We start from the raw sequence: 23065 nt of genomic DNA on the forward strand, positions 1-23065 counted from the left end.
AATATAAGTATTGTCTTTTTTTTTAAACTGTATTTCTATTTAACAATGCCTAAGCTGCTGAATTAAGAAACAGCATTTTATCTTGAAGATGGTATGGAAAAATAAGCAATTTTTCTTTTTTCTCTTTTCCTTTCTCTCTCTCTCTCTATATATATATATATTATTAAGAGCACTTGTTTTTAATAATTTCTGTTGTGAAAAATTCATTATTCCTCTTTTTGTCCAGTTGCACTTTTTAAGTTCAAAAATATTAATATATGATAGGATTTACATAGTTGCCAGCTGTTCAAGTTTTACTGAGAAACTATCAGTTTTTCATCACATCTCATAATTTTTAATTTTTAGCCTTTGCTAAGGAAAACTTAGAAAAGTATTTCCCAGTGGTAAATGAAATTTAATGAGGTAATGAAACTTAAATTGTGTCAATTCCATTCCTAAACACTTACTAATTTTCTGAAATATTTTTCTTATTAAAGTTTATTAGATTCAAACTTTCTTAATCTTCTGTAGATATTTGCAGGACTTTTTATGAAAATTTAACCAATGTTTAACGAGTTTGTGTTTACTTTTACATCAATAATTGGGACAATACTAACTTTATCTACACGGTGTGTTCATTAGTGTTCAATTTGATTTTTCATTGATAAGCTTTGCTCTTGTATTTAGGATTTCCTCAATATAAAAGTGTAAGAAAATTACAAAACTTAACTAAAGAACATAATACTTAAAAAAGATAATTAAATATTAGCATATTTTGCATTACAATTGTGTTATAAATAGTTCTGTAACTTAAATCAGTCATTGTAAAGTGAATTTAAACCAATTTGGAGTTTATGAAAACATTCTGAAACTCCTGCCTTTCTTTCAAGAACTATCCAGTTTTTCATAATTGCCTTGTTTGCAGCTATGTATTCAGGTAGGTGAAATGAAGTATTCAGATAGGTGATTTCAGCTGCTAATGAATTATTTTAAATTTTTAACAAATTATTTATTAGTTATGCTATTCTCTAAATACAGGGGAAGAGACTAGTAGGAGAGGATGGTGTGGAATGTATTAATGACATGTATCATGAAAATACAATGTTGCAGTCTGAAAATAATTCTTTGAAGACTCGCATAAAAGCACTTCAGGAAACTGTTGATCGTCTAACTGCCAAAAATACTGCTTTGATAGTTGAAAAACAAAATGGTGAATGGATTCTAAATGGTAATCTCTTTTTATATTGCATGCATAATTTAGTGCATTATATAATGTGTAGTATTGAATGTTCTTCGAAATAGGTGCTGTATAATTAAGTGCATCTCAAAATAAATTAGGTAACCTGTGTTACCCATTATGCATTTGATTGTGTACCAGCTAAGGCCTAAAGAAATAGAGACCTTTTTAGAAAGATTAGACATTTTTCTTAAATTTGCAAAAGACCGCAGATTTAAGAGTAATGTGTCAATTTTTTAAGTCATGGTTAATGTGTAGTTAGAAACTGATATAATTTATTGATTATGTAAATGTCATTACTATTTTTGCATCATAATGTTTTTCTCTGAACTGTAACATTACAGTATCTGTTTTATAGTCAATGGTTTTCATTTCCATGGGAACCTAAGTTCAAGCCTATGGAAGGGTCTTTACTTCACATTAAAATTCAGTGATCTGAAAAGGAGATTTCAAGAATGAAAAGCTTCTGCTGACTGCCTCCCTTTTTTCTGAGGGGTTAAGACGAACAGAATCAGACAAACAGAAGAGAAATGGAGAACTGTTCTTGATCTATTTATGTACTGACACAACCTGTGTCTGCTGAGATTTTTCTCCATGTGTGAAGTTTAGTATTTATCCTGAGATGTTTAATCTACCAATTTAATAGTTAAATTTATAGGAACATGTGATTGTTGAGAGCAAAAAGCTTTTTATTTATTAAAAAAGATTTAACTTTTTTCTTATGGTCTGAACTATTTGTTTGCCATAGAGTCAGCATATTTATGACTTTTTTCAACAGGAGTTAAATAGTATTTCAAACTTGATATGTGATGGTTGTCCCCACTTTTTGTGTTTTAGTTTGTTCTTAATTACATTTAGGTCTGGTGACGTAGAGAGCCATGGCAAAGCATTAAATCTGTTTTTTTCAAACCAGCATTTTTGATAGCTTTTCTGAAAACTTCAGATCATTATCTTGTTGACAGCACCATCTCATGGTAGGGAATGTTTTCTTCTCGTTTGATAGCATTGTGCTGTCTAAGATAACCATACTTCTATGGTCATCATACTGTCTGTATGAAAAACTCTGTCTATGTCATATTACAAAAAACAGCTTCTCAACATAAAGCTATCATTTCCACCTTTAATAATTTTCCTTGTGTATTTTCGATTATATGTATGGTGTTCAAGTAGACAAACATATTGTTTTCCATTCATTCCAAGCAAATTTAATTTTATTTCACCTCTTAAGATATATTTCTCTAACATTTCTTCAATTTCTCTGGTTAGTTTTTGATATGATACAATTTTGCAAATTGCATGCACTTTTTGCATTTTTTAAAACTGGAACCATTGTTGAATTTTGAAAATACAAGTTTTCATTCGCCGGTGTGAGGCAAATTCTTCTGTCACTTGATCAGTCTCACTGTGAAGCTCTTAGATGGACAAAAATGATTGCCCTTTTGATTTTCAGAGAAATAATATTTTCTTTCTTAAATTTGCTGTATGTAGGCATTCTTCTAAAGGATCATTTTTTGCTTGGATTAAATCTTTTTTGAGGAAATGATCACTTGTTTTGGTAATTATTCTGATTGATAATCACTCACTTCTATTTAGACTTAGAGTCACGTTTTAATTTTGCAAGGTGATAAATTCAAATTCAGTCTTTCCTTTCAAAGAAACAGGACAGCCTTGTTCAGCCCTTGAGCAGTGGTTAAGACAGTTGTGATTAGCAAACAAGCCAGATTAAAGTTGTAACGTCAGGTGCCATTATATATATATGTTTAAAAAAATGTGAAAGGGCTCAGATTTTAATGGTCGGCAAAAAGGGTTTGTTAAAGATTTTCAACGTTCTCACTGAGACCATAGTCTACCAGTCTGCTGTTGCATTCAATCTTGCTAACCCATTTCTTTTTATTTTTTTTTATCTTTATTATTAAGCATAATTTTCTTTTACACTTATGCTATATATATAATTTAATAGCAAAATTTAAAAAAAATTTTAAAAGCAGCATGTGTTTAGAATTCTTGGTGAAGTGTTAAGTGTTGGCTTAAAATTTTTAATTTTTTGGGTCCAGTCTTTTCTCAGTTTATCATATCAATGTAAAGGTTTCTTAGCAAGATGTTTCAAAAAACTTTTTGTCCTTTTATTAGTAACTTTTTATGTGTCAAGTTCATTAATTAAATCTCACGTTCTTTGCTTTTACGCCATGTAAAATTCAGTTGAATAGCAAAATCACAAAATATTTAAAAAATAGCATATCTTTAGAATTTCCGATGTATTGTCTCGTGAGCTGGAGATAGCAATGTTTAAATCCGTACAGTGCACTTTTTACTTTCAGATAAAAATTCATTAAATTTTTACAGAATTCAAAATTCAGGATTTCAGATGGACATATTCGGGTGAGGACTGCATTATTCAAAATTTGATGGCCTTAGGTATCGTTTTTTTCACAGTGTGAGAAACATACATATATTCATGCAGATTCTTTATTATTTAATTTCTTTGAAAGTAATACAAGGCGATAATATTTCGTGGCAACAATTTAAAAAGTGACTCAGACATTTAAAGTGATATGCCACAAAATCCTGTTTCGAGACTATCTATCCATCCATAGTCTATCCGCGCTAGCGCTCTTATGTGCCTTTAAAAAAAAAAAAAAAAAAAACAAAGAAAAGAAACTATATGGCTTAAACTATAGGAAAAACTGATTTAGGTTTAGGAAAGGACCTGTTTAGGTTCAGTTTAACTGAAATTATTGTGATGAATGTAAAAGTTTTTCAAGAAAGTCATAATTCACAGCTAAAGGAGTCTTGTGAGTAATTTTAGTAGAACTAAAAAGAAAAGATAATTGATCAACAATTATTTTTACTTTTAGAAGAGTTCTTTATTTCTCCTTTCCTGGCATGTTTTTAACATGAATTTCAATATACTTCTCTTCATATTTGAATGATAAGGAATTGCAAATTCTCTGAGATTTCAAATGTGAAATATAATTCTTAAGGTCTGAACAGTTGCTAAGGATGGATTTCAAGCAGCTATGTAATGCATAAAAAAATAAGTGTGGTTGGATGCCAAGTGAAATAAAATAATGCCAGGATACTAAGACATAACAAGGGTAATTTATTATTGTGCTCTGAAATCCAGAAAGTTTTGAAATGTGTTCAGGGAACAAAATGGTCACTTTGCACAACATTATCCAGCAGCTGTTGGGATAATTTATCCCATTCCTCTGTCAATGCACGGATGAGGCTGTTCTTGTTTATTGGAGGGCATTGTCAATCAGCAAGACTCCTACCCAAAGCACCCTAAACATTTTCAATAGGATTCAGATCTTGAGAGCATGCTGGCCATACCAGATGTTGAATATCCTCACTCTCTAGACACTCCTAGACAGCGACTGTTTGATGACATCTTGTGTTGTCATCATGAAAACAAATTTATCACTGACAGCACCACGGAACAGGCAAGCATGAAGCAGCAGAATATAATTAATGTATCATTGGCCGGCCATAGTCCCAGTTGGAAGCATATAGAGCAATGTACGACCATCACTTCAGCACATAACCATGGTACTACATGTAGGATATTTGTATGTTTGAAGATTTTATGCAGTACCACTCTCATGCTACATCAGTTATCATCCATAATCAGGTGAGAGACTGAACCTCTTTTCATCTGAGAATATACACAAGCCCAATCGTCATCCCTCCCATTGCGATGCTTGCAACACCATTGAAAATGGCTGGGATGGTGCCATTTAGACAATGGAATGCACACCACAGGACAGCAGGCATATAGTTCTCCTTGATGCAAACATCTGGCTATGGCTTTTTGGAACACTGGCTTGTCAGTAGCAGCAGGTAGCTGATTTGCTTCCTCAATAGCTGTGCTGCACTGGTTCCTTTTTGCCAATAATACTATGTATCTTCTGTAGACGTGGTACTGTGAACATGACCTCCCTCATGAAGTTTGCTACATTTGTCCTACATTCCATTTATTTGAAATGATTTCCAAAGCCTTGAAACAATACTGTGGGTATCATCAAACTCCCTAGCAACATTTATTTTTCGCCCTTCTTCAATCTTGCCAATAATATGACCACACATAACATCATCTAAGTGATATCAGGAAGACATACCAAAAATTTCAAACTTGTCAGTTGATTCTTTCCCATTAAATTTCGCTTTTGACCAAGAATGGTCAATACACATCAAATCCTGTATATTGGTTATCAGCATTATAATGTGACGAACAATTTCTGCAAGCCAAAATTTTCTTAAGTGTACAACACATCTTGCTGTATCTGCACTTATGCTAATTTCCACATTTTCCAGCCTTCCATTTTGTGGTTGCTATCACTGCTACTGTCATCCGTCCTTAGCAATTATCCACCAGTTTAGTTGGAAAGAAAGTAACCTGTGATATCAGAATGTCATCCTCCTTCCAGAAAACTAAAAGTTGGTTAAATTCCTTGTTCATTAGCTTTCTGCGTGATCAAACTTTGAAGCATTTTCATGAGCATCGCTTACATTTTTTAGTTTGTTTTAAGATGTCATTTCATATAGATATTTAGTATAACATGCATTTTCTTTTAAAAATATTTGAGACCTATGATTAAAAGTTTCAAACATTTTAGAAAGATTTTAATGTAACACTTCTGGTGTGATTTAATAAAATTTCACAATGAAAGGCATGTCACTATGAAGGTAGAAAAATATGTTATTGTGACAGAATCATTGATAAAATTATAGAGGGCCAGTACTTATTTTAAAGTTATATATTGTGCTATTGCATCATTTTTAGAATAGTTACTTGTTAATCTATTTTCTGTTCATATTTCTGGTTTTAAAAGTAAAGTTTATACTATGATGTGTTATGATTTTTTTATTTATTTTGGTCTTGGATTTTTTGGTCTTGGATTGTATATCCATAGATCTGTAGGAACCGCAGATCTGTTCTCCGTAGTTTCTACAGAAATTCCTGAAAAACTACGAGCTGCGAAAAATATGGGAAAAAAACTACAGATTTTACAGAAAGAGGGTAGAGGAACTAATACACAAAATGGAATCAAATAATTCATGTGATGATGATTGGCTGAATACTCATGTCATCTTGCATAAGGTGTTAAATGTGTTGCTGGCTTTGAAGAGTAGCCAAGCGTAGATAAGTAAACTTTTCCAACCTTTGATCTCTGTAATGTAATTCTCTCTGCACTCCCAGATTCTTTGCTGCAGTAAAGGGCTTGTTTAGCCTGCCTTGATTCTTTGTTTAGATTAAAGTGAAAGCGTAGCTATTGCATCTTTGTGAACTGGATTTAGCTGGAAGCTTTTTTATTAATTATGCTGTCTCAAATGAAGAAGCTAAAGTTATCGAAGCAGAAATTTAAAGATTCATATTCTTCAGAATTTCCATGAATTAAAGCAACCAAAATTTCTATGAATCGAAAACCAGTTAATAATTGATTAAAAATTAACAAATGGTTAATTAAAAAATGTGCCTTAAATGTGCATTCTCAAAGTTGTAAAAATGTTTTTTGCGCGTTGACTACTGACAAGTTTTGCTGTATCTTGGAGGAGGCTACATGTATCAGTATGAACAATAGATATTTTATTAAATGAAAAATTAAATTTTTTTCCTAGTCTTGTTTTTCTTAATTTTTATTCGAGACAAAAGTGTGTAAAAAGTATTTCAGATTAAGCATTTTGAATGATATTTTTATGTAGTGAAACAAGAAACATAATTTTTTTTGTATGTAAATTAAAAAAAAAAAAAAAAAAAAAAAAAATTAAATTTTTTAAAGCAATCCGTACTTGTATTATTTAAATGGAAGATTGGCAGTTGTTATGCAGCATATAAAAATAAACATTGTGTAATCTTTTTTATTTTTATTCTGTATATTCTGAAAATATATACATATGGTATTACAAAGTTTTTTGTAACCTTTGGCATTGTATACTCTAAGCATCATTATTTTTTAGCATATTGAAATAGTTTGGCATAGCAAATGAGGGCTTTTGCAAGTCGGAAGAGTGGGAAGTGAATATTTAAAATAAGGCCAATTCAACTTGATGTTTGTTTCATAAAAATATTTTGTGTATTTTAAAAGAATCATTTTCAACCAAGTTATTTTATTCCAATTTGGCAATAATTCATTGCTTAAATAAATATATGTAAATGTTTATATAATAGTCAAATATTAGAACTGATATAAACAAGAATATTTTAATAATTATTGTAATGCGCAAATATTTTGTGTACCAATGGGTTTATACTAAAGTTCAGACCTAATTGTCTACTGTTATGCTATTACTGGATGATAATAAATATTATGTAATCATAGGAAATAAAAAAAATTTGCTTACCAGTGCACGATAATATTTTGATGTATTTCTTATATGTCTGGGCTCAACTTATTGTTAAGGTGATGGGTTGCTTAACATTAAATAATATCATTTTTAAAAGAGTTTATTTATGTTATATTCTTGTATATTATTTTTATATTATATATTAAATATTTTTATATTATATATCAATATATTAGATATATTAGATATTTTTATATTATATATTAGATATATTTTTATATTATATATTAGTAGCATATATTTGAAAATACATAAAAATATTGGTATGTCTTCTAAATGCTTTATTTTATATGTATATTGTATAAAACTGATGGGAAAAATAATTTTAATTACTTATACCTGAGTTTCAAATTCGATCTAAATCACAATTGAATTTTTAGGTGATGGCAGCAAATCAGATATATCTGCTGTAATTCAAGGATATGTTGCAGAGATAGAAGCTCTTAGGTAATAAAAGAAGTGGTAGTACTATTTCTTTAATACCTGAGCTCATTTATGATGAAATATTTAATCTATAGTTTTGATTTCAGGTAACTTAATTTTGCAATGCCCTGTTGATATTTAATGTGCTTTGTAATTCAGCTTATATTTTACTGCTGAACAGATTAAAATATAGTTTTGGAATTTGTAAATATTGTTTGCTTTTTTCCTACCGATCATTTAATTTATTTTGTTGTAATGATTATATGTAGGGCTTTAAAATTTTTCATTTCTCCTAACTTGTAAAATTTTTAATGACTTAAATATGAATTTTTTCCCTTCCTTTAAATAATATGATATCTAATTTTAAATTATAAATACTTAAAATACCATAATATAATTTTTCCAATAATTTTTTTCCATGTTATATTTAATTTTTATCTTTTTGTGCTTGTTTAGGGCAAAACTTATTGAATCTGAAGAAGCATATGCTTTATTGCGTAAAAGTGTTATGAAAGTCTCTCCTCAACGTTATGCATTCAGTCCTACATCTACAGTGGCAGTTACTGGTCAGTATGATATAAGAATTGATGCAACACAGTCTGTTACTGAAATTCTGGAAGAGGCTAAAAGAAACGTCAAGAAATTGAAGCAGAAAGAAAAGAAATTAAAAGGGTATTATTCAGAATTGTATATTACTTTTTTTCTGTTTTATGATTTTGAGTGTATAGAAGTACGATTTTAGAGTTTTGCCATACAATTTCTCTAAAATATGGGAAGCATCCATTTATTCTTGAATGTTTTATAATTTATGCATTTCATGCCATAGGATAAATATATATGAGATTTTGATTTTGTATTATTGAAATTAATGCTCCCTTCCCGAATTCAGTATTCACAAAAATAAGTGGAAGTTAAAATTAGCTTTATTTCAAATTTTTGGAATTTTTTAAAATTTCAGTCAGTATAGATGATTAAAAATGTCACTTATCTTTTTTTCCTCAATTGAGTTTAACTTGAAGCAAAAGCTGTTCTAGTATGAGGACTGATAATTACAGTTTCACTGACGGTTTTATGTATTGCTTCATTTTAGGGAAAAGGAGTGTGTGAGTGATGAAGATAAGGACAAAGTTGACGATGAGGTAAGTCGCTATTTTTGGATTAATCAAGCATAACATTTTGTGCTAAACTTGCTTTAAATATATTTTTTAAGGTTTGATTTGAGCTGAAATATATTAATCAAGTTATATTAAGTGGCATATTTGCTTTAATGATCAAATTACACCAATATTGTTTTACACAAAGATCTATATATTTTTGATTTAGTGCTCCCTTTTTCATGATAATAAATAAATATTGAATGTGTGTAATAAGGGAGAAAATTAGGTAATTTTTATGGCTTTAAAAGATTTCTTAGAAGCCAAAGTGCTAACATTCAGATGCTGCAAACTTAAAAAACAATATTCACTAAATTTAGTGGCTACTATCTATAGTTAAAAAAAATGTATGCAATCTTAATAGATTAATGTTAAACATCTTTAAACTTTTTTTAGTAATTTACACGGAAATATATTTTCTTAATATCTATTAATTCTGTTTATATTATATTCCAGAATAATAATGAGGATAATGAAGATGAAAACAGTTCTTCTGAATCTGAGACAGAAAAGCCTGATGTAAAAGGTAAATAAAATGATTAATTTAAATCTTAAAAATAATTTGTATATATTTAGAGACTTGCACAACTTGTTTTCTTTCATTTTTTGTTCATTATTTATTATTAAAACTTTTATTTTTATTTAATTAATAACTTAATTTTTTTCATCTGCTTATTTCATGATTATTAAAATTTTAAACTTATTTTCCAAATATAGTACAGTCAAATACTGAACATCCGCCGACCTGAAATCCGCCAACTCATGAAATTCACTTTGCCTCTCAAAATATAAACATTCAGTTTATAGGTTCCGGAAACCGCAATATTGAATATGAAATATCGAAGAAAAAATACTTACCGAATGATGACGTCATAAATACTGAATGAGTCATAACGGAAATACCAAGTTATTTACATCATGATAAATGTTCTCCCCACCTCTAATCTGCATCGAGGTAAAAAAAGCAGACAATTCACTCAACTCTTCTTTCAAGTTCACTATTCACTTTGTATTTTCTAAGCTTTGTTATTTCATGAGATTATTTAGTGCTGCCTTTTTTTTTTCTTTAATCCGGATATTTTGTGGATATTAAGAAGAATTAAGAATATTTTAAATTTCAGCCCTTTTTAAAGCAATGACAGATAAGAAACGCATTCATGATTTTACTACTTGCAACGTTGAAAAACGTAAACTCGTTACGTTGACAGTAATGTAAAAAGTGCAAATTCTGCAAAAGATGGAGGCAGGTGCTACTCCTAGGTTTATAGCAGAATCGTATGGAATTGAGACACGATTGTGTATGATATATGGAAAAATAAAGAAAAGCTGTAGAAATTTTACAGCAACAGTGATTCTAACACCGGAATCCGAAACCGGAAATCTTTGCATGAGAAATCGGCAAACCTCAGTGCTGTGTACATATAATACAATGAATAATATATAATCGATTTACATATGTAATAATAATTTAATGCATATAATAAGTTATTGCAATAATATATATAATAATTTAATTAAAATTTAAACAAATTTAAATTTAAATTTTAACAAACACGTATAAAAGTAAAAAAGCAAAATTAAAGCCAAAATTAAATTTAAAGCCAAAATAATTTTTAAAAAAACATTGTGCAAACATATAAAAGATTTAATTCTCGAACTAATCTACAATATCATTTAAATTCAGAAGTATAAGCAAATCAAGTGCAAAAACAATCCATGAAAATAAATTCAATAATTTAGCAAATTAAAATTAATTCAAACAATTTTTTAAAAAATGCATAAGTGAATGACTGTTGAGCAGGCAGGAGAGAGACTTATCAAGGGGAAGTTGCCTCCAAACCTATCTCTCCAATCATTCAATTCATGTTTCGTCATTCATGTAGGCAAGGGTAAAAGTTAAAACCAAAAGTAAAAAAGGGATGAATGTCCAAAAAGAAATACTAATAAAGTGGTACCCTTATAAATTAGCATTTAAGAATTAAAGTTCTAAAAAGAAAAAAAATTAAAGAATTCTTTTGATAAACAAGCAAGTAAAGTCAAGTATTAAACTTTTTTTTTTAAATAATAAAAAAAAAAAAATTAAAATTTTTTAAAAAAATTTATTAAATTTGTATTTATTTAATTAAATTCAATTTTATTCTTATGTAATTATTTAATTAAATGTATCTAATATGCCTTATTTATTTTGCACTTTTAGCCTGAATATTATGATTTATCTTTCCTGTCTTGAAACAGCAAAATTTTAAAATCCACATAACCTCTGGTCCCAAGCTTTGCGGATTTCTGCACTTTTACTATATCTCTTTTAGGTACACATGTAAAGTACTAATAAGTAATAGTAAGCCAAAGTGCTCAACCTTTTTGTCAACAGGAGCTGCACTTTTTTCCTGCAGTGATATTGCTATATACAATGCACAGAAAAGATATAAAATAACAATCTTACAATGCTGTAGGAGTTTATTTTAATTTTCTAATAGCTATTTCTGAGGTAAAGGAAAGGTTTCAGGAGAAGCCTTTCCTTTACTCTCATTCCCCACCTATGTGTCTCTGCCAGAATGTGTTTTTAGGATTACATTTTATGCAAGTGAGGTTGAAACCATTATTTAAACTGAAGTCTGGATCACTTTGCTAGGGGAGCCTAGTAGAACATAGAAGAGTTAAAAGAGTGTGTTCTGACATGCTGTTGCTAATAATAGTCTAATTTTACTACTATTCGGGCATATTGTTACGTGCCTGCTAATATCCACTGGTGATCTTAAATAAGCATTAAGTCTGTTAGTTAATTCTCTGCAGCTTTGGCTGGTTTTATTTTAGTTAGTATTAGATTATTTTCTTGCCCGAATGGAGGCTTATTGTAAACCCGAGAATGGGCCATCTGTTCATTCATTTTGAGTTTGGATAAAGGGTAAATTTAACCCCTCTTTGGTTTTTCACTGAATAGAACTGTGGGATAAGTCACTACACAGTACTTCAATGTTCTAGCTCTGAAGGACTTCCAAATTAGCTAGAATCTTACAATGCAAGAGATGGATAACCTACAAGCGATTAAAAAGCACACTGAGATTAACCAGTTAGTCAGCCCTCTACTTTATTCACATAGTATTTATTACATTGCATTCTGTATTTCAACTTGAAATATTTTTAGAAAAGTGAAAATATTAATATCATAATTAGTTGAAGAATGAGGTGATAGAAATAAATAAGGAGATAAATCAGTCAGTCAGATGGTCATTTTTGTGAAACTGCCTAACTCATAACTTAAAAATTGAGTTTATTAAAAATACTCAATTTAAGATACTGTTATTTATTTAGAATAAAAAAAAATGGATGTGGAATGATCAGGTTTATTATGTTTTGTAAGGTTTTTTTTTTTGCATCAATTATTAATTTAGACTTAAATATAATCAAAGCAAAAATTTACTTAATTTGACTCAGATCAGAGTTTATCAACTGTATAATAGCCCTAAGCATATTTTATTCATCTGGCATCAGCATGCAGGGATGAATAAAGGTTTTTTTTCCCTGAACCTTTCTACTGATATTTCAAAGTGCATAGATAATGTCTTTTTTGTTTATATATATATATATCTTTTTATTTCAGAAAAACTGAGTGCGAATCTTGCTGAACTTACTTGTGACATATCATTGAAAGAAAAACTGATTCGGCAGCTAGAAGCAAACCAGAAGCATTTGCAGAATATGAAGCACCATTACGAAGGGAAAATTAGTCAGCTTTTGACTAAAATTGCTGAGACTGAAAAGGAGAGAGACAAAATTTTGGCCAATCTGGCAAGTAAGTAAATTTACAATCATACTTGTAAATGTCTTGCAAAGTGTGAAAAAATTGTTTTTCTTAGTATAGATTTCTTGCTTTAAAGACCAGTACTGTCAAACCAATGAAACATTTCCTGGGGACAACGACTTGTTTCTTGTGTATTACTTTCTTGTTTAACACTTTTTAAACAAGAAACTTAAACCATAAGAATATTATAAAGGGGACTATATAAAGTAAAAATTTTTTAAAGAAATTTAAGTAAATTCTTCTATTCCCTCTCCAATGCCTGGTACTTGCCTATAACAGCATTGGCCACTAGTAGCCATTTTGTTGTGACGGCACCTAGTAGGTGGCCACCATTACCTCCTATGAAGAGAAAGACAATTTTACATTTATGTCTTCTCCAAGATTTAAACCCGGGCCCTTCGGGATCACAGTCAGGCTTCCATAACCACTGTTCCATCTGGGCAGCAATTCTTCTAATTAATAGCAGCTGTTTTATTAGAAATCTAGTTTGGGGGGGGGCGTGATATTTTTTCAATCAAAAAATGAGTGTATTTCAAGAGAAATCATTAATTTCTGTTCATTAAGAGCAAAATTTATTATATTTGAGTACTTATATTTTAAATAATAAAGTTTATATAAGATTATATTTATTTATTTATTATTTTACCTGTCAGTCTTAAGTGCAGGCAACTAAAATACAAAATTTAGTATTGATTTAATTGACTTTATAGCTTAAATACAATTTGTAATTGTATTTAAGCTATAAAGTTATTCATTCAACTATGCTTGTGTATAAGCTTACGTATAACAATTTACAAACTAGAAAGTACTGTATGATATGTTGTAGATCTTATTTTTCAAAATCTTCTTGCAAAATAAAGTAACAGTTTATCTCCCTTTAAATAAAGTTAAAACATCTTAAAGATGCAGATCTTAAAGATTCTATTTCAATATCTTTAAGATTAGCATCTTAAAGATATTGAAATAGAAATTTTTAAATGTGTTTTTAATATTTCGAATGTATTCAGAATATAAATTAATTTAGAAATATCATTGATCTCTCTGAGATCATGATATGCACATTTCATTTCTCTGAGATCAATAATCATCTTCATTTTCATTTTATTTATTTAGTTTTCCTTCAAACACAGAATCATGATCACTTTTAACAACAGTAGCCCTTTTCCCCCCTCATAATACTCAGTATTTTTATCTAAACTACATGCAAATGCATTTTAGGATGATTATTTTTTTTAATGCTGTAAATTACTAATTAGATAGGCAAAATAAAAATAAGTTCCTAAAGATCCCCCAAATTTGCTCCATTGTTAAGTATGGTGGCAAGCATAAATGCTTTTAATGCTGATCGACCTGTTTGCATTCTGAATAGAGAATGGATATTTGTATTATACTTTTTTTCTTTTATCGGCGAGCTGGATTTACATGATTAGTGATGAACGACTGCAATAAAATTTGTGTTCTCATGTCAGTTATTCTGTTTTTTCCTACTACATATCTAATTGATAAGTTAGCGAAGTTAGAGCTGAAATTTGCTGAGTGAATGGATAAATAATCACGTCTATAAAATATGAAGAAACAGTTAAGTTTTTAAAATTTGTAATATTTAATATAAAATGAAATAAATATTGAAATACTTCTACATATATGTCCAGAACTTAAGGATTAGCAACATTTGTTTGCATACAGAGAACTGTACTGTATATGAATGGGGAGACATATGAAAATTATTTATTTGTGGTTATCTGATGCAAGATAATGACCTTATCTGACCTTAGTGGAAATTGCAAATCAAAGAAATCAAAACTTTTTACAGAGAAGTTATATATATGAGTCAAGAGTAATGAGTTAATAAGTACATGAAAATGATGTGAACCAAGTGATGTATGAAACCCTGGAGCAGGTTATTCCATTTTGTTATTTAGAGCATGGATTAGGCTTTGCTTCTTTTCTGGTGAGGGACTGCAAGCTGCTACAGTACAAAGTCCGTAATCCAAGTGATGTATGAAACCCTGGAGCAGATTATTCCATTTTGTTATTTAGAGCATGGATTAGGCTTTGCTTCTTTTCTGGTGAGGGACTGCGTAATCCATTACGAACTTTGTACTGTAGCAGCTTGCAGTCCCTCACCAGAAAAGAAGCAAAGCCTAATCCATGCTCTAAATAACAAAATGGAATAATCTGCTCCAGGGTTTCATACATCACTTGGTTCACATCATTTTGTCGGGACTGTCATCATTTTGTCGGTCACATCATTTTGTCGGGACTTGTCAGGACTTCCACGATTCTGAATTAGGGGTTTTTCTGGATTATAGATAATCGATTTAAATCTGGTAAGATGGCATGCATAAATTATACAGTTAATAATATGAAACTGTAATTCATGAAATAAAGAGCAATTATGATCTAAAGGGTATCAAAATTTACAAAAAAAAAAAAAAAAAAAAAGCTTAATATTTATTTCTTTACTTTATTAAACATTTCTTTCAATGTAAGTTGCTTCGTTTTTTTTGTGCTAATACTTTCTCTTTAATTCTATAAACAGACATAATTGTTCAGTTACAAAGTTCCACTGTACAAGTCCTGTAATTTCTGTGTTGAGATTACCGACTAACTTGTCAATCGAAATTTTTTCGTTTTCAATAACCTCTCTGTCACTTTCTTCACTATTGGAAGCAGTATTTTCTGGATCTAGAACCATACTACAGATTTCGCCGTCCATTAATTGATTGATGATTGGGGCATTATTGTCACAATGAAAAACTTTTGTTATATTATCTTCATTTAATATTGCTTCTCCACATTTCTTTACAAAATCCAATAACTGGAAAATTTCACCTTTGGTTTGCGATGTCCGAAAACCTTCAAATTCATGGCTATCGTCTTCATTGTCCTCACCATGAAATATGGTAGCTAGACATAAATTATGCCAAGTATTTTTTAACATATCTGGAAACACATCCTTGCAACGCGCATGCGTAGCGCATACAAAAAAAAAAAAAAGTTTGTGTCTTTGAGGTCCGCATTATAGATCATTCCGAATTACAGATATTGTACCGTATTTGTTTTCTCTTAATATTATGTATGTACCTAATGACGCTGAGGTCTGGAGAATATGAAGGTCAGTCATTTAATAGACATACCCACTCTTCAGGAGATTTCTTTATTCAGGTTTGTTGTGGCATGGCTTTATCATCCATAAAAAGAAATACTTTGTCGACAATATCATAGAACAAGTATCCATGGTGTTCAGTAACCTTTTTACAATTGAAAATCGCAGGCTATTGTCCAACACCTGTAACTATCCATCAGTCCTGATGCTGCCTCTTATTATAATGCCATGATAATAATTTCTTTTTAATATACCTTCCTGCTTACAGCTTGCCCCTTTCATACCAGATGAACTGACATGTGAATTCGCTCTGGATAACATGAGATTGCTGCATTGATTAATTTGGGTGGATCCGGCATTTTTGCAAATGCATTTTATTGTCTTCTCTCATTGGTACCAAACAGATGATTGGTCTCATAGTATGTAATTGTATGTAATTCAGATGGAGTTGCAATTTACAAAATATCTTCTTTTCTGTGTGTAATACTTATGAATTGGCTGTGTCTCAATAGTGTTTGGCTATTACCACTAAGTATTAATCTTCTTGTAAAGCCACAGAAGAAATATAACTTCTAGAATGCAATCCATTCATTTAAAATATTCTTCAAAGTCTGGAGATGAGGGCCGTAAAGTCAGTAGGGAAAATGACCGACTCCAACTCCCGGAATTTTAATGACTCCTTCATATATATGTAAACATGGGTACAGCTTATTTTTTTTTAATATGAAAGAAGTAGTAGATGCTACAGATAAGAATTGGTGCATAGCAAATTTTTTATATTAGCATTTATTATGAAATGGAAAAATTGGCATTAGTAGTTTCTAAAATACAGTAAAACTTCGGCAAAATTTTCTTTGTTAGAGGACCATAGATCCGATTTGATAAACTTCAGAATTGAGAAGAGTCTTTCCACACTGACTTGGGTAGGAAGAAGAGCTGTTACTGTTACGGCTACTTCTTTTAACTTTTCAGGATAGATTTTTATAAGTTCTAAAAGAGGTGTCTTGCAAGTGCAATCATATTTATCTGTTTCTTCAAAGGCTGTGTAGAAATCTTGTTTGTATTTTTTCATTTTTATATCTAAAGGCTCTTGGTTGTATATTTTCATTTGCTTTGCCTTAGCCTTTTCAATATTACCCAAATATTTCTCAAAATATAATTCACCAGTGGAAGAAGATGATAGAGACTTAGTTGCAATATGTGCAGTTTGACTGTCCTGGTTTGAATACTCCAGTTGTTCTGAGAATAATTTCATTCTTAATGAAAGTTCATAGATGGCTTTCTTTGCTTTATTAATTTGTTTGTCATCCAACAAAATTCGGTGTTTTGTATCTACATATATTAAACTCAGTGCGATCTTATTGTCTAGCAAACTAGTTTCTCTTTTCTTCATTGAAGAAATGATTCCTTCTGCAATAAACCCTCCATTTCAGAAAGAAGAAACACCGCATTCTTCCAGTCTTGCCTCTAGTTAATTCTTCAGATTATAGCTTTCTGGTGGCTATATATGTTATAGAAAGAAGAGTTTCCAATTCTGCAAGTTCATTCCACAGTCTTTCTGTTAGTGAAACGTTAAGGTTATTTACATCTTCTAACATTCTCGTCTCCTGTTAATTCTTCAGACTGTAGCTTTTTTGTAGCTATATATGGTGTTGAAAGAAGGATTTCCAGTTCTGCTAGATCATTCCACAGTCATTCTGTTAGCGAAACATTGGGATTATCAACTTCTAAAAAAGTTCTTAATTCTAAAAACTCTTTATCATCAAATATGTACTTCCTTATTGTGTTGCTTGATCAATAATTGCTCCTTTTCCTGCTCGCTTCCTAAGAGTGGCATCAATTTTAGGAGTTCTTGCTGCTATTGCTGCTTATCTAAATTTACCAGTGAGATTTGTAACTGAATGAATCAGTTTAATTACAGCTTTTTTGTGGCTATATGTGGTGTAGAAAGAAGAGTTTCCAATTCTGCAAGATCATTCCACAGTCTTTCTGTTATTGAAATATTAGGGTTATGTACATCTTCTGAAAAGTTCTTAATTCTAACAACCACTATATCATCAAATATGTACTTCTCCATTGCATTGCTCCTTTTCCTGCTCACTTCTTAAGAATGGCAACAATTTTGGGAGTTCTTGCTGCTTACCTCAATTCACCAATGAGATTAGTAACTAAATGAATCAGTTTAATCAATAATGGCAAATATCACATCCATCCTGCTCCCTTATAATTATTTACTAATATGTCAATAAAATAGAAAATAACTATTTATTAATGTATATAAACCATAAATAAAAATATTAACTCAGTTTGTCATTAAATTTTTTTCAATTCCCTTTTTAATTTCACTTAAAATTCATGTTCAACAAAAACTGGAGTTGGAGTCGACATGTTTTAGCCACTCCAACTCCTTTTACCCAAAAATCTACTCGACTCCGTGACTCCAATTCCACAGCCCTGCTGGAGACAACATGCTTTACATGATTCTATACTTTGTTGCAACTAAGAGGCTGTGAGACTTCTTCCAATTTTCCTACAACACTTCCATATATAAAATCACCTCACTATCTTTGAGATATGAGAAAATTTCAGGTTTGGAGATTTATTCATTTTTGTTTAGAATTACAAACACTGTTCATCAGTAGTGCTAATTATCTGTTTACATGCTTTTCTGCTATGTGACCGCTAAATGCAGGAATCTAAAATTTGCGTGTTCACTGACTTTCTCTGTGATTATTTTAAATTCACAGTTTGTTAGATTCTGCAGAAATAACTTTGCATAACGTTTTTCATTCTTAAGTTTTGAGGAGGTTGCTGTCTCTGGGTTGTTTTGAATACATGTGCAATAAAGATAGTAATTTAAAAAGAAAAGTTGTGGGTAACAAGCAAATATAACATATGGATAAGTATTTTTAGTTATTTAAATACAAGTAACCCTCCTATAACATGGTAGAAAGGTTCCCAGAAAATGCCGTGTTGTGTGAAACCATGTTGTACAAGATCCAGAGCTAGTACAAAAAGGGGAATTACTTTTTGAAGACTTATTAAAACCAAGTATTGTTTTTAATAAGTCATTATTAAAACCAAGTATTGTTTTTAATTCTACATAAATAACTTTAATTTTTATTAAAAATATAAATGTATGTACAACACAAAACAAAAAATGTTATTTTAATTTAATGCAATTTCAATTTAATTAATTTCTTTGTCATCATTGCCCAGTATAATCAACCCAGAACGTTTTTTCGGTGGAATAAGATCGCTTTCATTTTCAGAATTTTTTTTCATCATTTAAAGTTCTGGCACCTTCTTCCCTTTTTAAAAAATTTGTAATTTTACTTTGCTTACTAATTATTACCAAGTCGTTGTAAACTTCTCGAAATGGAGCTAGACAATTTTGCAGCTCTCTTTTGAATTTTCAGCTTCTTTCAGCAGAAAGGTCTGCATTCAAGAAAAATGACTTGAAATTTTCAGCTAAGCGTAAGCCTTCTCTTAATGCTTTACTGTTAAATTATCAACTGCACAATCTTCATATCTTCATCTGTGCTAGTGTCCTCAGAATCGATTTGATTTACAGTTTCAGATGACATTTCCATCAAATCTGCTTCGTCAATTTCTTCTTCCACTAATAAATCTTCAAACGTCCTCAATAGACATATCCAGAAAACCTTTCCCTCCGATTGACTTAGAAAGTTCTAATATGCTACCAATTTCATTTTCTAATGATTCACTCACGTTTTCTATTTCAACTGAAAAGGGTTACCGTATTTGATGGCATATAAGACGCACCCTTATTTAGAAGGCCACGCACAAGGGGAAAAAGTTTCAATAGTCTGCGCGAGAGCACAGTACCACAATAACTTAAAATGTGGTTTCTTTTAGTTCTCACATTTCGTAAAAGCCAAATAAACAATCATTGAATGCAATTACCAAACATATTTTTATTAAGGAAAATTAACAAACGGCAAGCTATTTTGAACATGATATGTAAATTTCAATAATGAATAAATGAATGAACGGCAAGCAATCAAACATAATACGAAAAAAAGCAGAAACAACAAAAAACACAGATTCAAGTAAATTGTTGCCTATCATGAAATTAGACTTTAATCACTTTCAAAACCATTAAAATCCTTTTCACTATCATAATCATCAAAAATGAGAATATCGTCATCACTACTGTTTCTGTCATCGCTAGTATCACCTTCTTCGAATAATGTGTCGTCTTCTGTTCCGTCAAGAGCATTACTGATTCCACACTTCTTAAAGGACTTAACAATTACTTCAACCTTTACGTCCTCCCAAGATCTTTGTACCCACTCGCACATTTGTGAAAGAGAGCGCCGCTTCATTCTACTTGAGGGTGTGAGGGCATGATGTGGCTCTTCTATTCAGTTGTTCCATCAGTCTTGCACTTTTTCCTCAAATGGCTTATTCACCGATACATCTAAAGGCTGCGGCTAGACAGTCCACCAGGAATGACAGCTATCTGAGTTTTTAATTCTCTCGCTTTATTCTTTATGTTTTCAGTTCTATGGGTGCTAAACTGATCCAAAACCAAAAGAGAGGGTTTGCTTAAGAGTCCACCAGGTCGCCTCGCCCATACGTTCTGTAACCACAGTTTCATTCCAGCTTCATCCATCCAGTCTTTCGGATGAACATGAACAATTACACCCGTTGTAAGTTTTTCTTTTGGATGAGTTTTTCTTTTGAATATGAAAAACGGCGGTAGTTTTGTGCCATCAGCACAACCTGTTAGAACTACCGTGTATCGAGTTTTTTCATGACCCGTGGTTTTTATGGTTATTGATTTAGACCCTTTAATACTCACAGTCTTATTGGATGGTACATCAAATGTGAGTGGAATTTAATCCATGTTTCCTATTTGACCGAGCTCAAAAGAAGTTTTCTTGCGTGCATTTATAACAAACCTTGAAATGCTAGTATTTTTCTTCATTATTCTTTCTGCTGACATTTTCAGTGCAATAGTTGTTTTTGTTCGCATTGAAAAGCCTTGCCTTTTCCTGAACCTGTAGCTTCAGCCCTCAGACCCTGAAAAGTTCCGATTCCCATGTTTTTCAGAAAATTCTTTGGCCTTATTGATTATCATTTTGGTTGAAACACTTATCCAAGATTTCCTCTTGTCTATCAGTCTTCAGTTGATCTTCCAGCAGTCGCCAAGTACGTATCATTTTTTCGGTAGGTGGTGGACCAAAATGCCTTGCTGCTGCTTTGTTTCGATGCACTTTAGCATAGTTTAACACTCCTAGTTTATACTGAATTATATAGCTTAATCTTTTGCTTCCTGTAATCATATTTTCCAGAGTATTTTTTTTAAACAAATAGTTTTAAGCACCTCTACCGACACGTGTATACAGAGTAGCACCGATAGCCATGTGTCGGCTGAGTCAAAGAAAGTGTATGTAAAGAAGGAAAGGCTCCATAGACGTAATGTGACCTTCGAACCTGTTTTTGACATCAGCTTCGAGCTTTAGCGCTTTTTGGCGACAGGCGAAAAATAATTATGGCAGATATAGAAAAAGTTGTGTCTAGACTTTTATCCGGGCTAATCCATTCAGTATTGAAAGTTAACCTGTGTCTTTCATGTATAAGATGCAGATAACTTTTTTGAGACCAAATTTACGGAAAAAAGTGCGTCTTATATGCCGTCAAATACAGTATATCTTCTTCCAACACGCATTTAACATTGATGTTTTCAGTTCTTTCAGCAACAACGATATGATGCTGATACAGTGCCTGATTGAAAATTTCTTCCGAGCTTTGATTACATTAAGGAATTTTGTATCAGTTACGTGTAAAATCCACTGTAATGCTCTTCTTATGTAATATATTTTAAAGGTATAACTAATACCTGGATCTGATGTTTGAAGTAACGAGTAGTGGTAGGTGATAGGAACAGTATTTTCAAGGTTCGTACGTTCCTTAACAGTCCTTAAAAGTCCATAAGATTTTCTGGAATCAATTTTTGGTCCTGAATTTTGGCCAAAATCGCCAGAAGGTCCTTAATTTTAATCATCTGAAATTTCTGTCTGTTTTTGTGACTGCCATTTTGAGTGTGATTTAGCATTTTGAAGGAATAGTTTTGGCGATTCACTGATATATATGGTTACTTTTGAATGGGTTATAACTTGTTCCTATTTCTAATATAAATGGTTGTTCCTATTTCTAATATACTTGAGTTTCTAAGAAACATAAGCATTTCGAAATTCATTTTTCCTAATGAAGAGCTCCTAATTTTTCGCTTTTGGGGATGTGAATTCTTTTATTAAACGGTTCTAAATTTGGCAACTTTGTCAACATTTTGGTGATTTTAAGATCAGTTTCTATAGAAAATTTTTAATTCCCAAGATCTGGGATTTTTTTTGACAGTATTTTTTAAAACATTCTAATATTGATAAAGTTCATTAAAATTATGATAATATATTGAAATTCTATTTAAAAAATAACATTAAAATAAAGCATTTTTATTTTTTTTTCTGTCATATTATAAAGTTCTATTATTATACAATATTTTGAATCTGAAAAATAAACAAGGTATAATGCTATTAAGTACAGTTTACCAAATATTTCTTAGCAAGAGCAAAATTAGCTATGTAATTAATTAAAAATGTATTCTTTCTAATTTTTTCATAGTAAGAGTTTTTTTCCATGTAATTTTCTCAGAATATTCAGAGTTCTCAGATTGTGTATCAGTTTTTCTCTATAAAATTAATTTTGCACTTTTTACCTCCTTTTTTTTTCAAAATTTTTCTGTCTTTTTGCTGTTATAGAATTGGTAGAGATAATTTTTCTTTAGAACTTTAGACATTGAAGCCTGGAAAGTTTAAGAGGATTTGAAGGCTACATTTATAGACTTATTCTAGAAAATTAGAACTATGTGACAAAATGAAAAATGTCTCCATGGTATTAACACATAATGGATATATTTTACAGAAAGTTTGAAATCAATTTCTTACTTTTTGGAGAACGTCTGGAAGAACAATGAAAACATAATGTTT

At 30.7% G+C, this 23065-nt stretch overlaps 1 protein-coding gene across 1 annotated transcript in view; it reads left to right on the forward strand.

The window, feature by feature from the left end:
* The window catches only part of LOC118197042 (kinesin-like protein KIF21A), a 250282-nt gene that overhangs the window by 85678 nt on the left and 141539 nt on the right, over positions 1-23065 (forward strand). Inside the window, exons 11-16 of the mRNA XM_085818558.1 lie at positions 1018-1207; positions 7942-8008; positions 8441-8656; positions 9075-9123; positions 9595-9664; positions 12740-12931. Of these exons, the coding sequence (XP_085674684.1) occupies positions 1018-1207; positions 7942-8008; positions 8441-8656; positions 9075-9123; positions 9595-9664; positions 12740-12931 (784 nt within the window). The remainder of the gene's footprint in view (positions 1-1017; positions 1208-7941; positions 8009-8440; positions 8657-9074; positions 9124-9594; positions 9665-12739; positions 12932-23065) is intronic.

This window comes from Stegodyphus dumicola, chromosome 6 (assembly GCF_044657685.1).
Source record: "Stegodyphus dumicola isolate Sdum_Otavi_A_Nest chromosome 6, ASM4465768v1".
Classification (NCBI taxonomy): Eukaryota; Metazoa; Arthropoda; class Arachnida; order Araneae; family Eresidae; genus Stegodyphus; species Stegodyphus dumicola.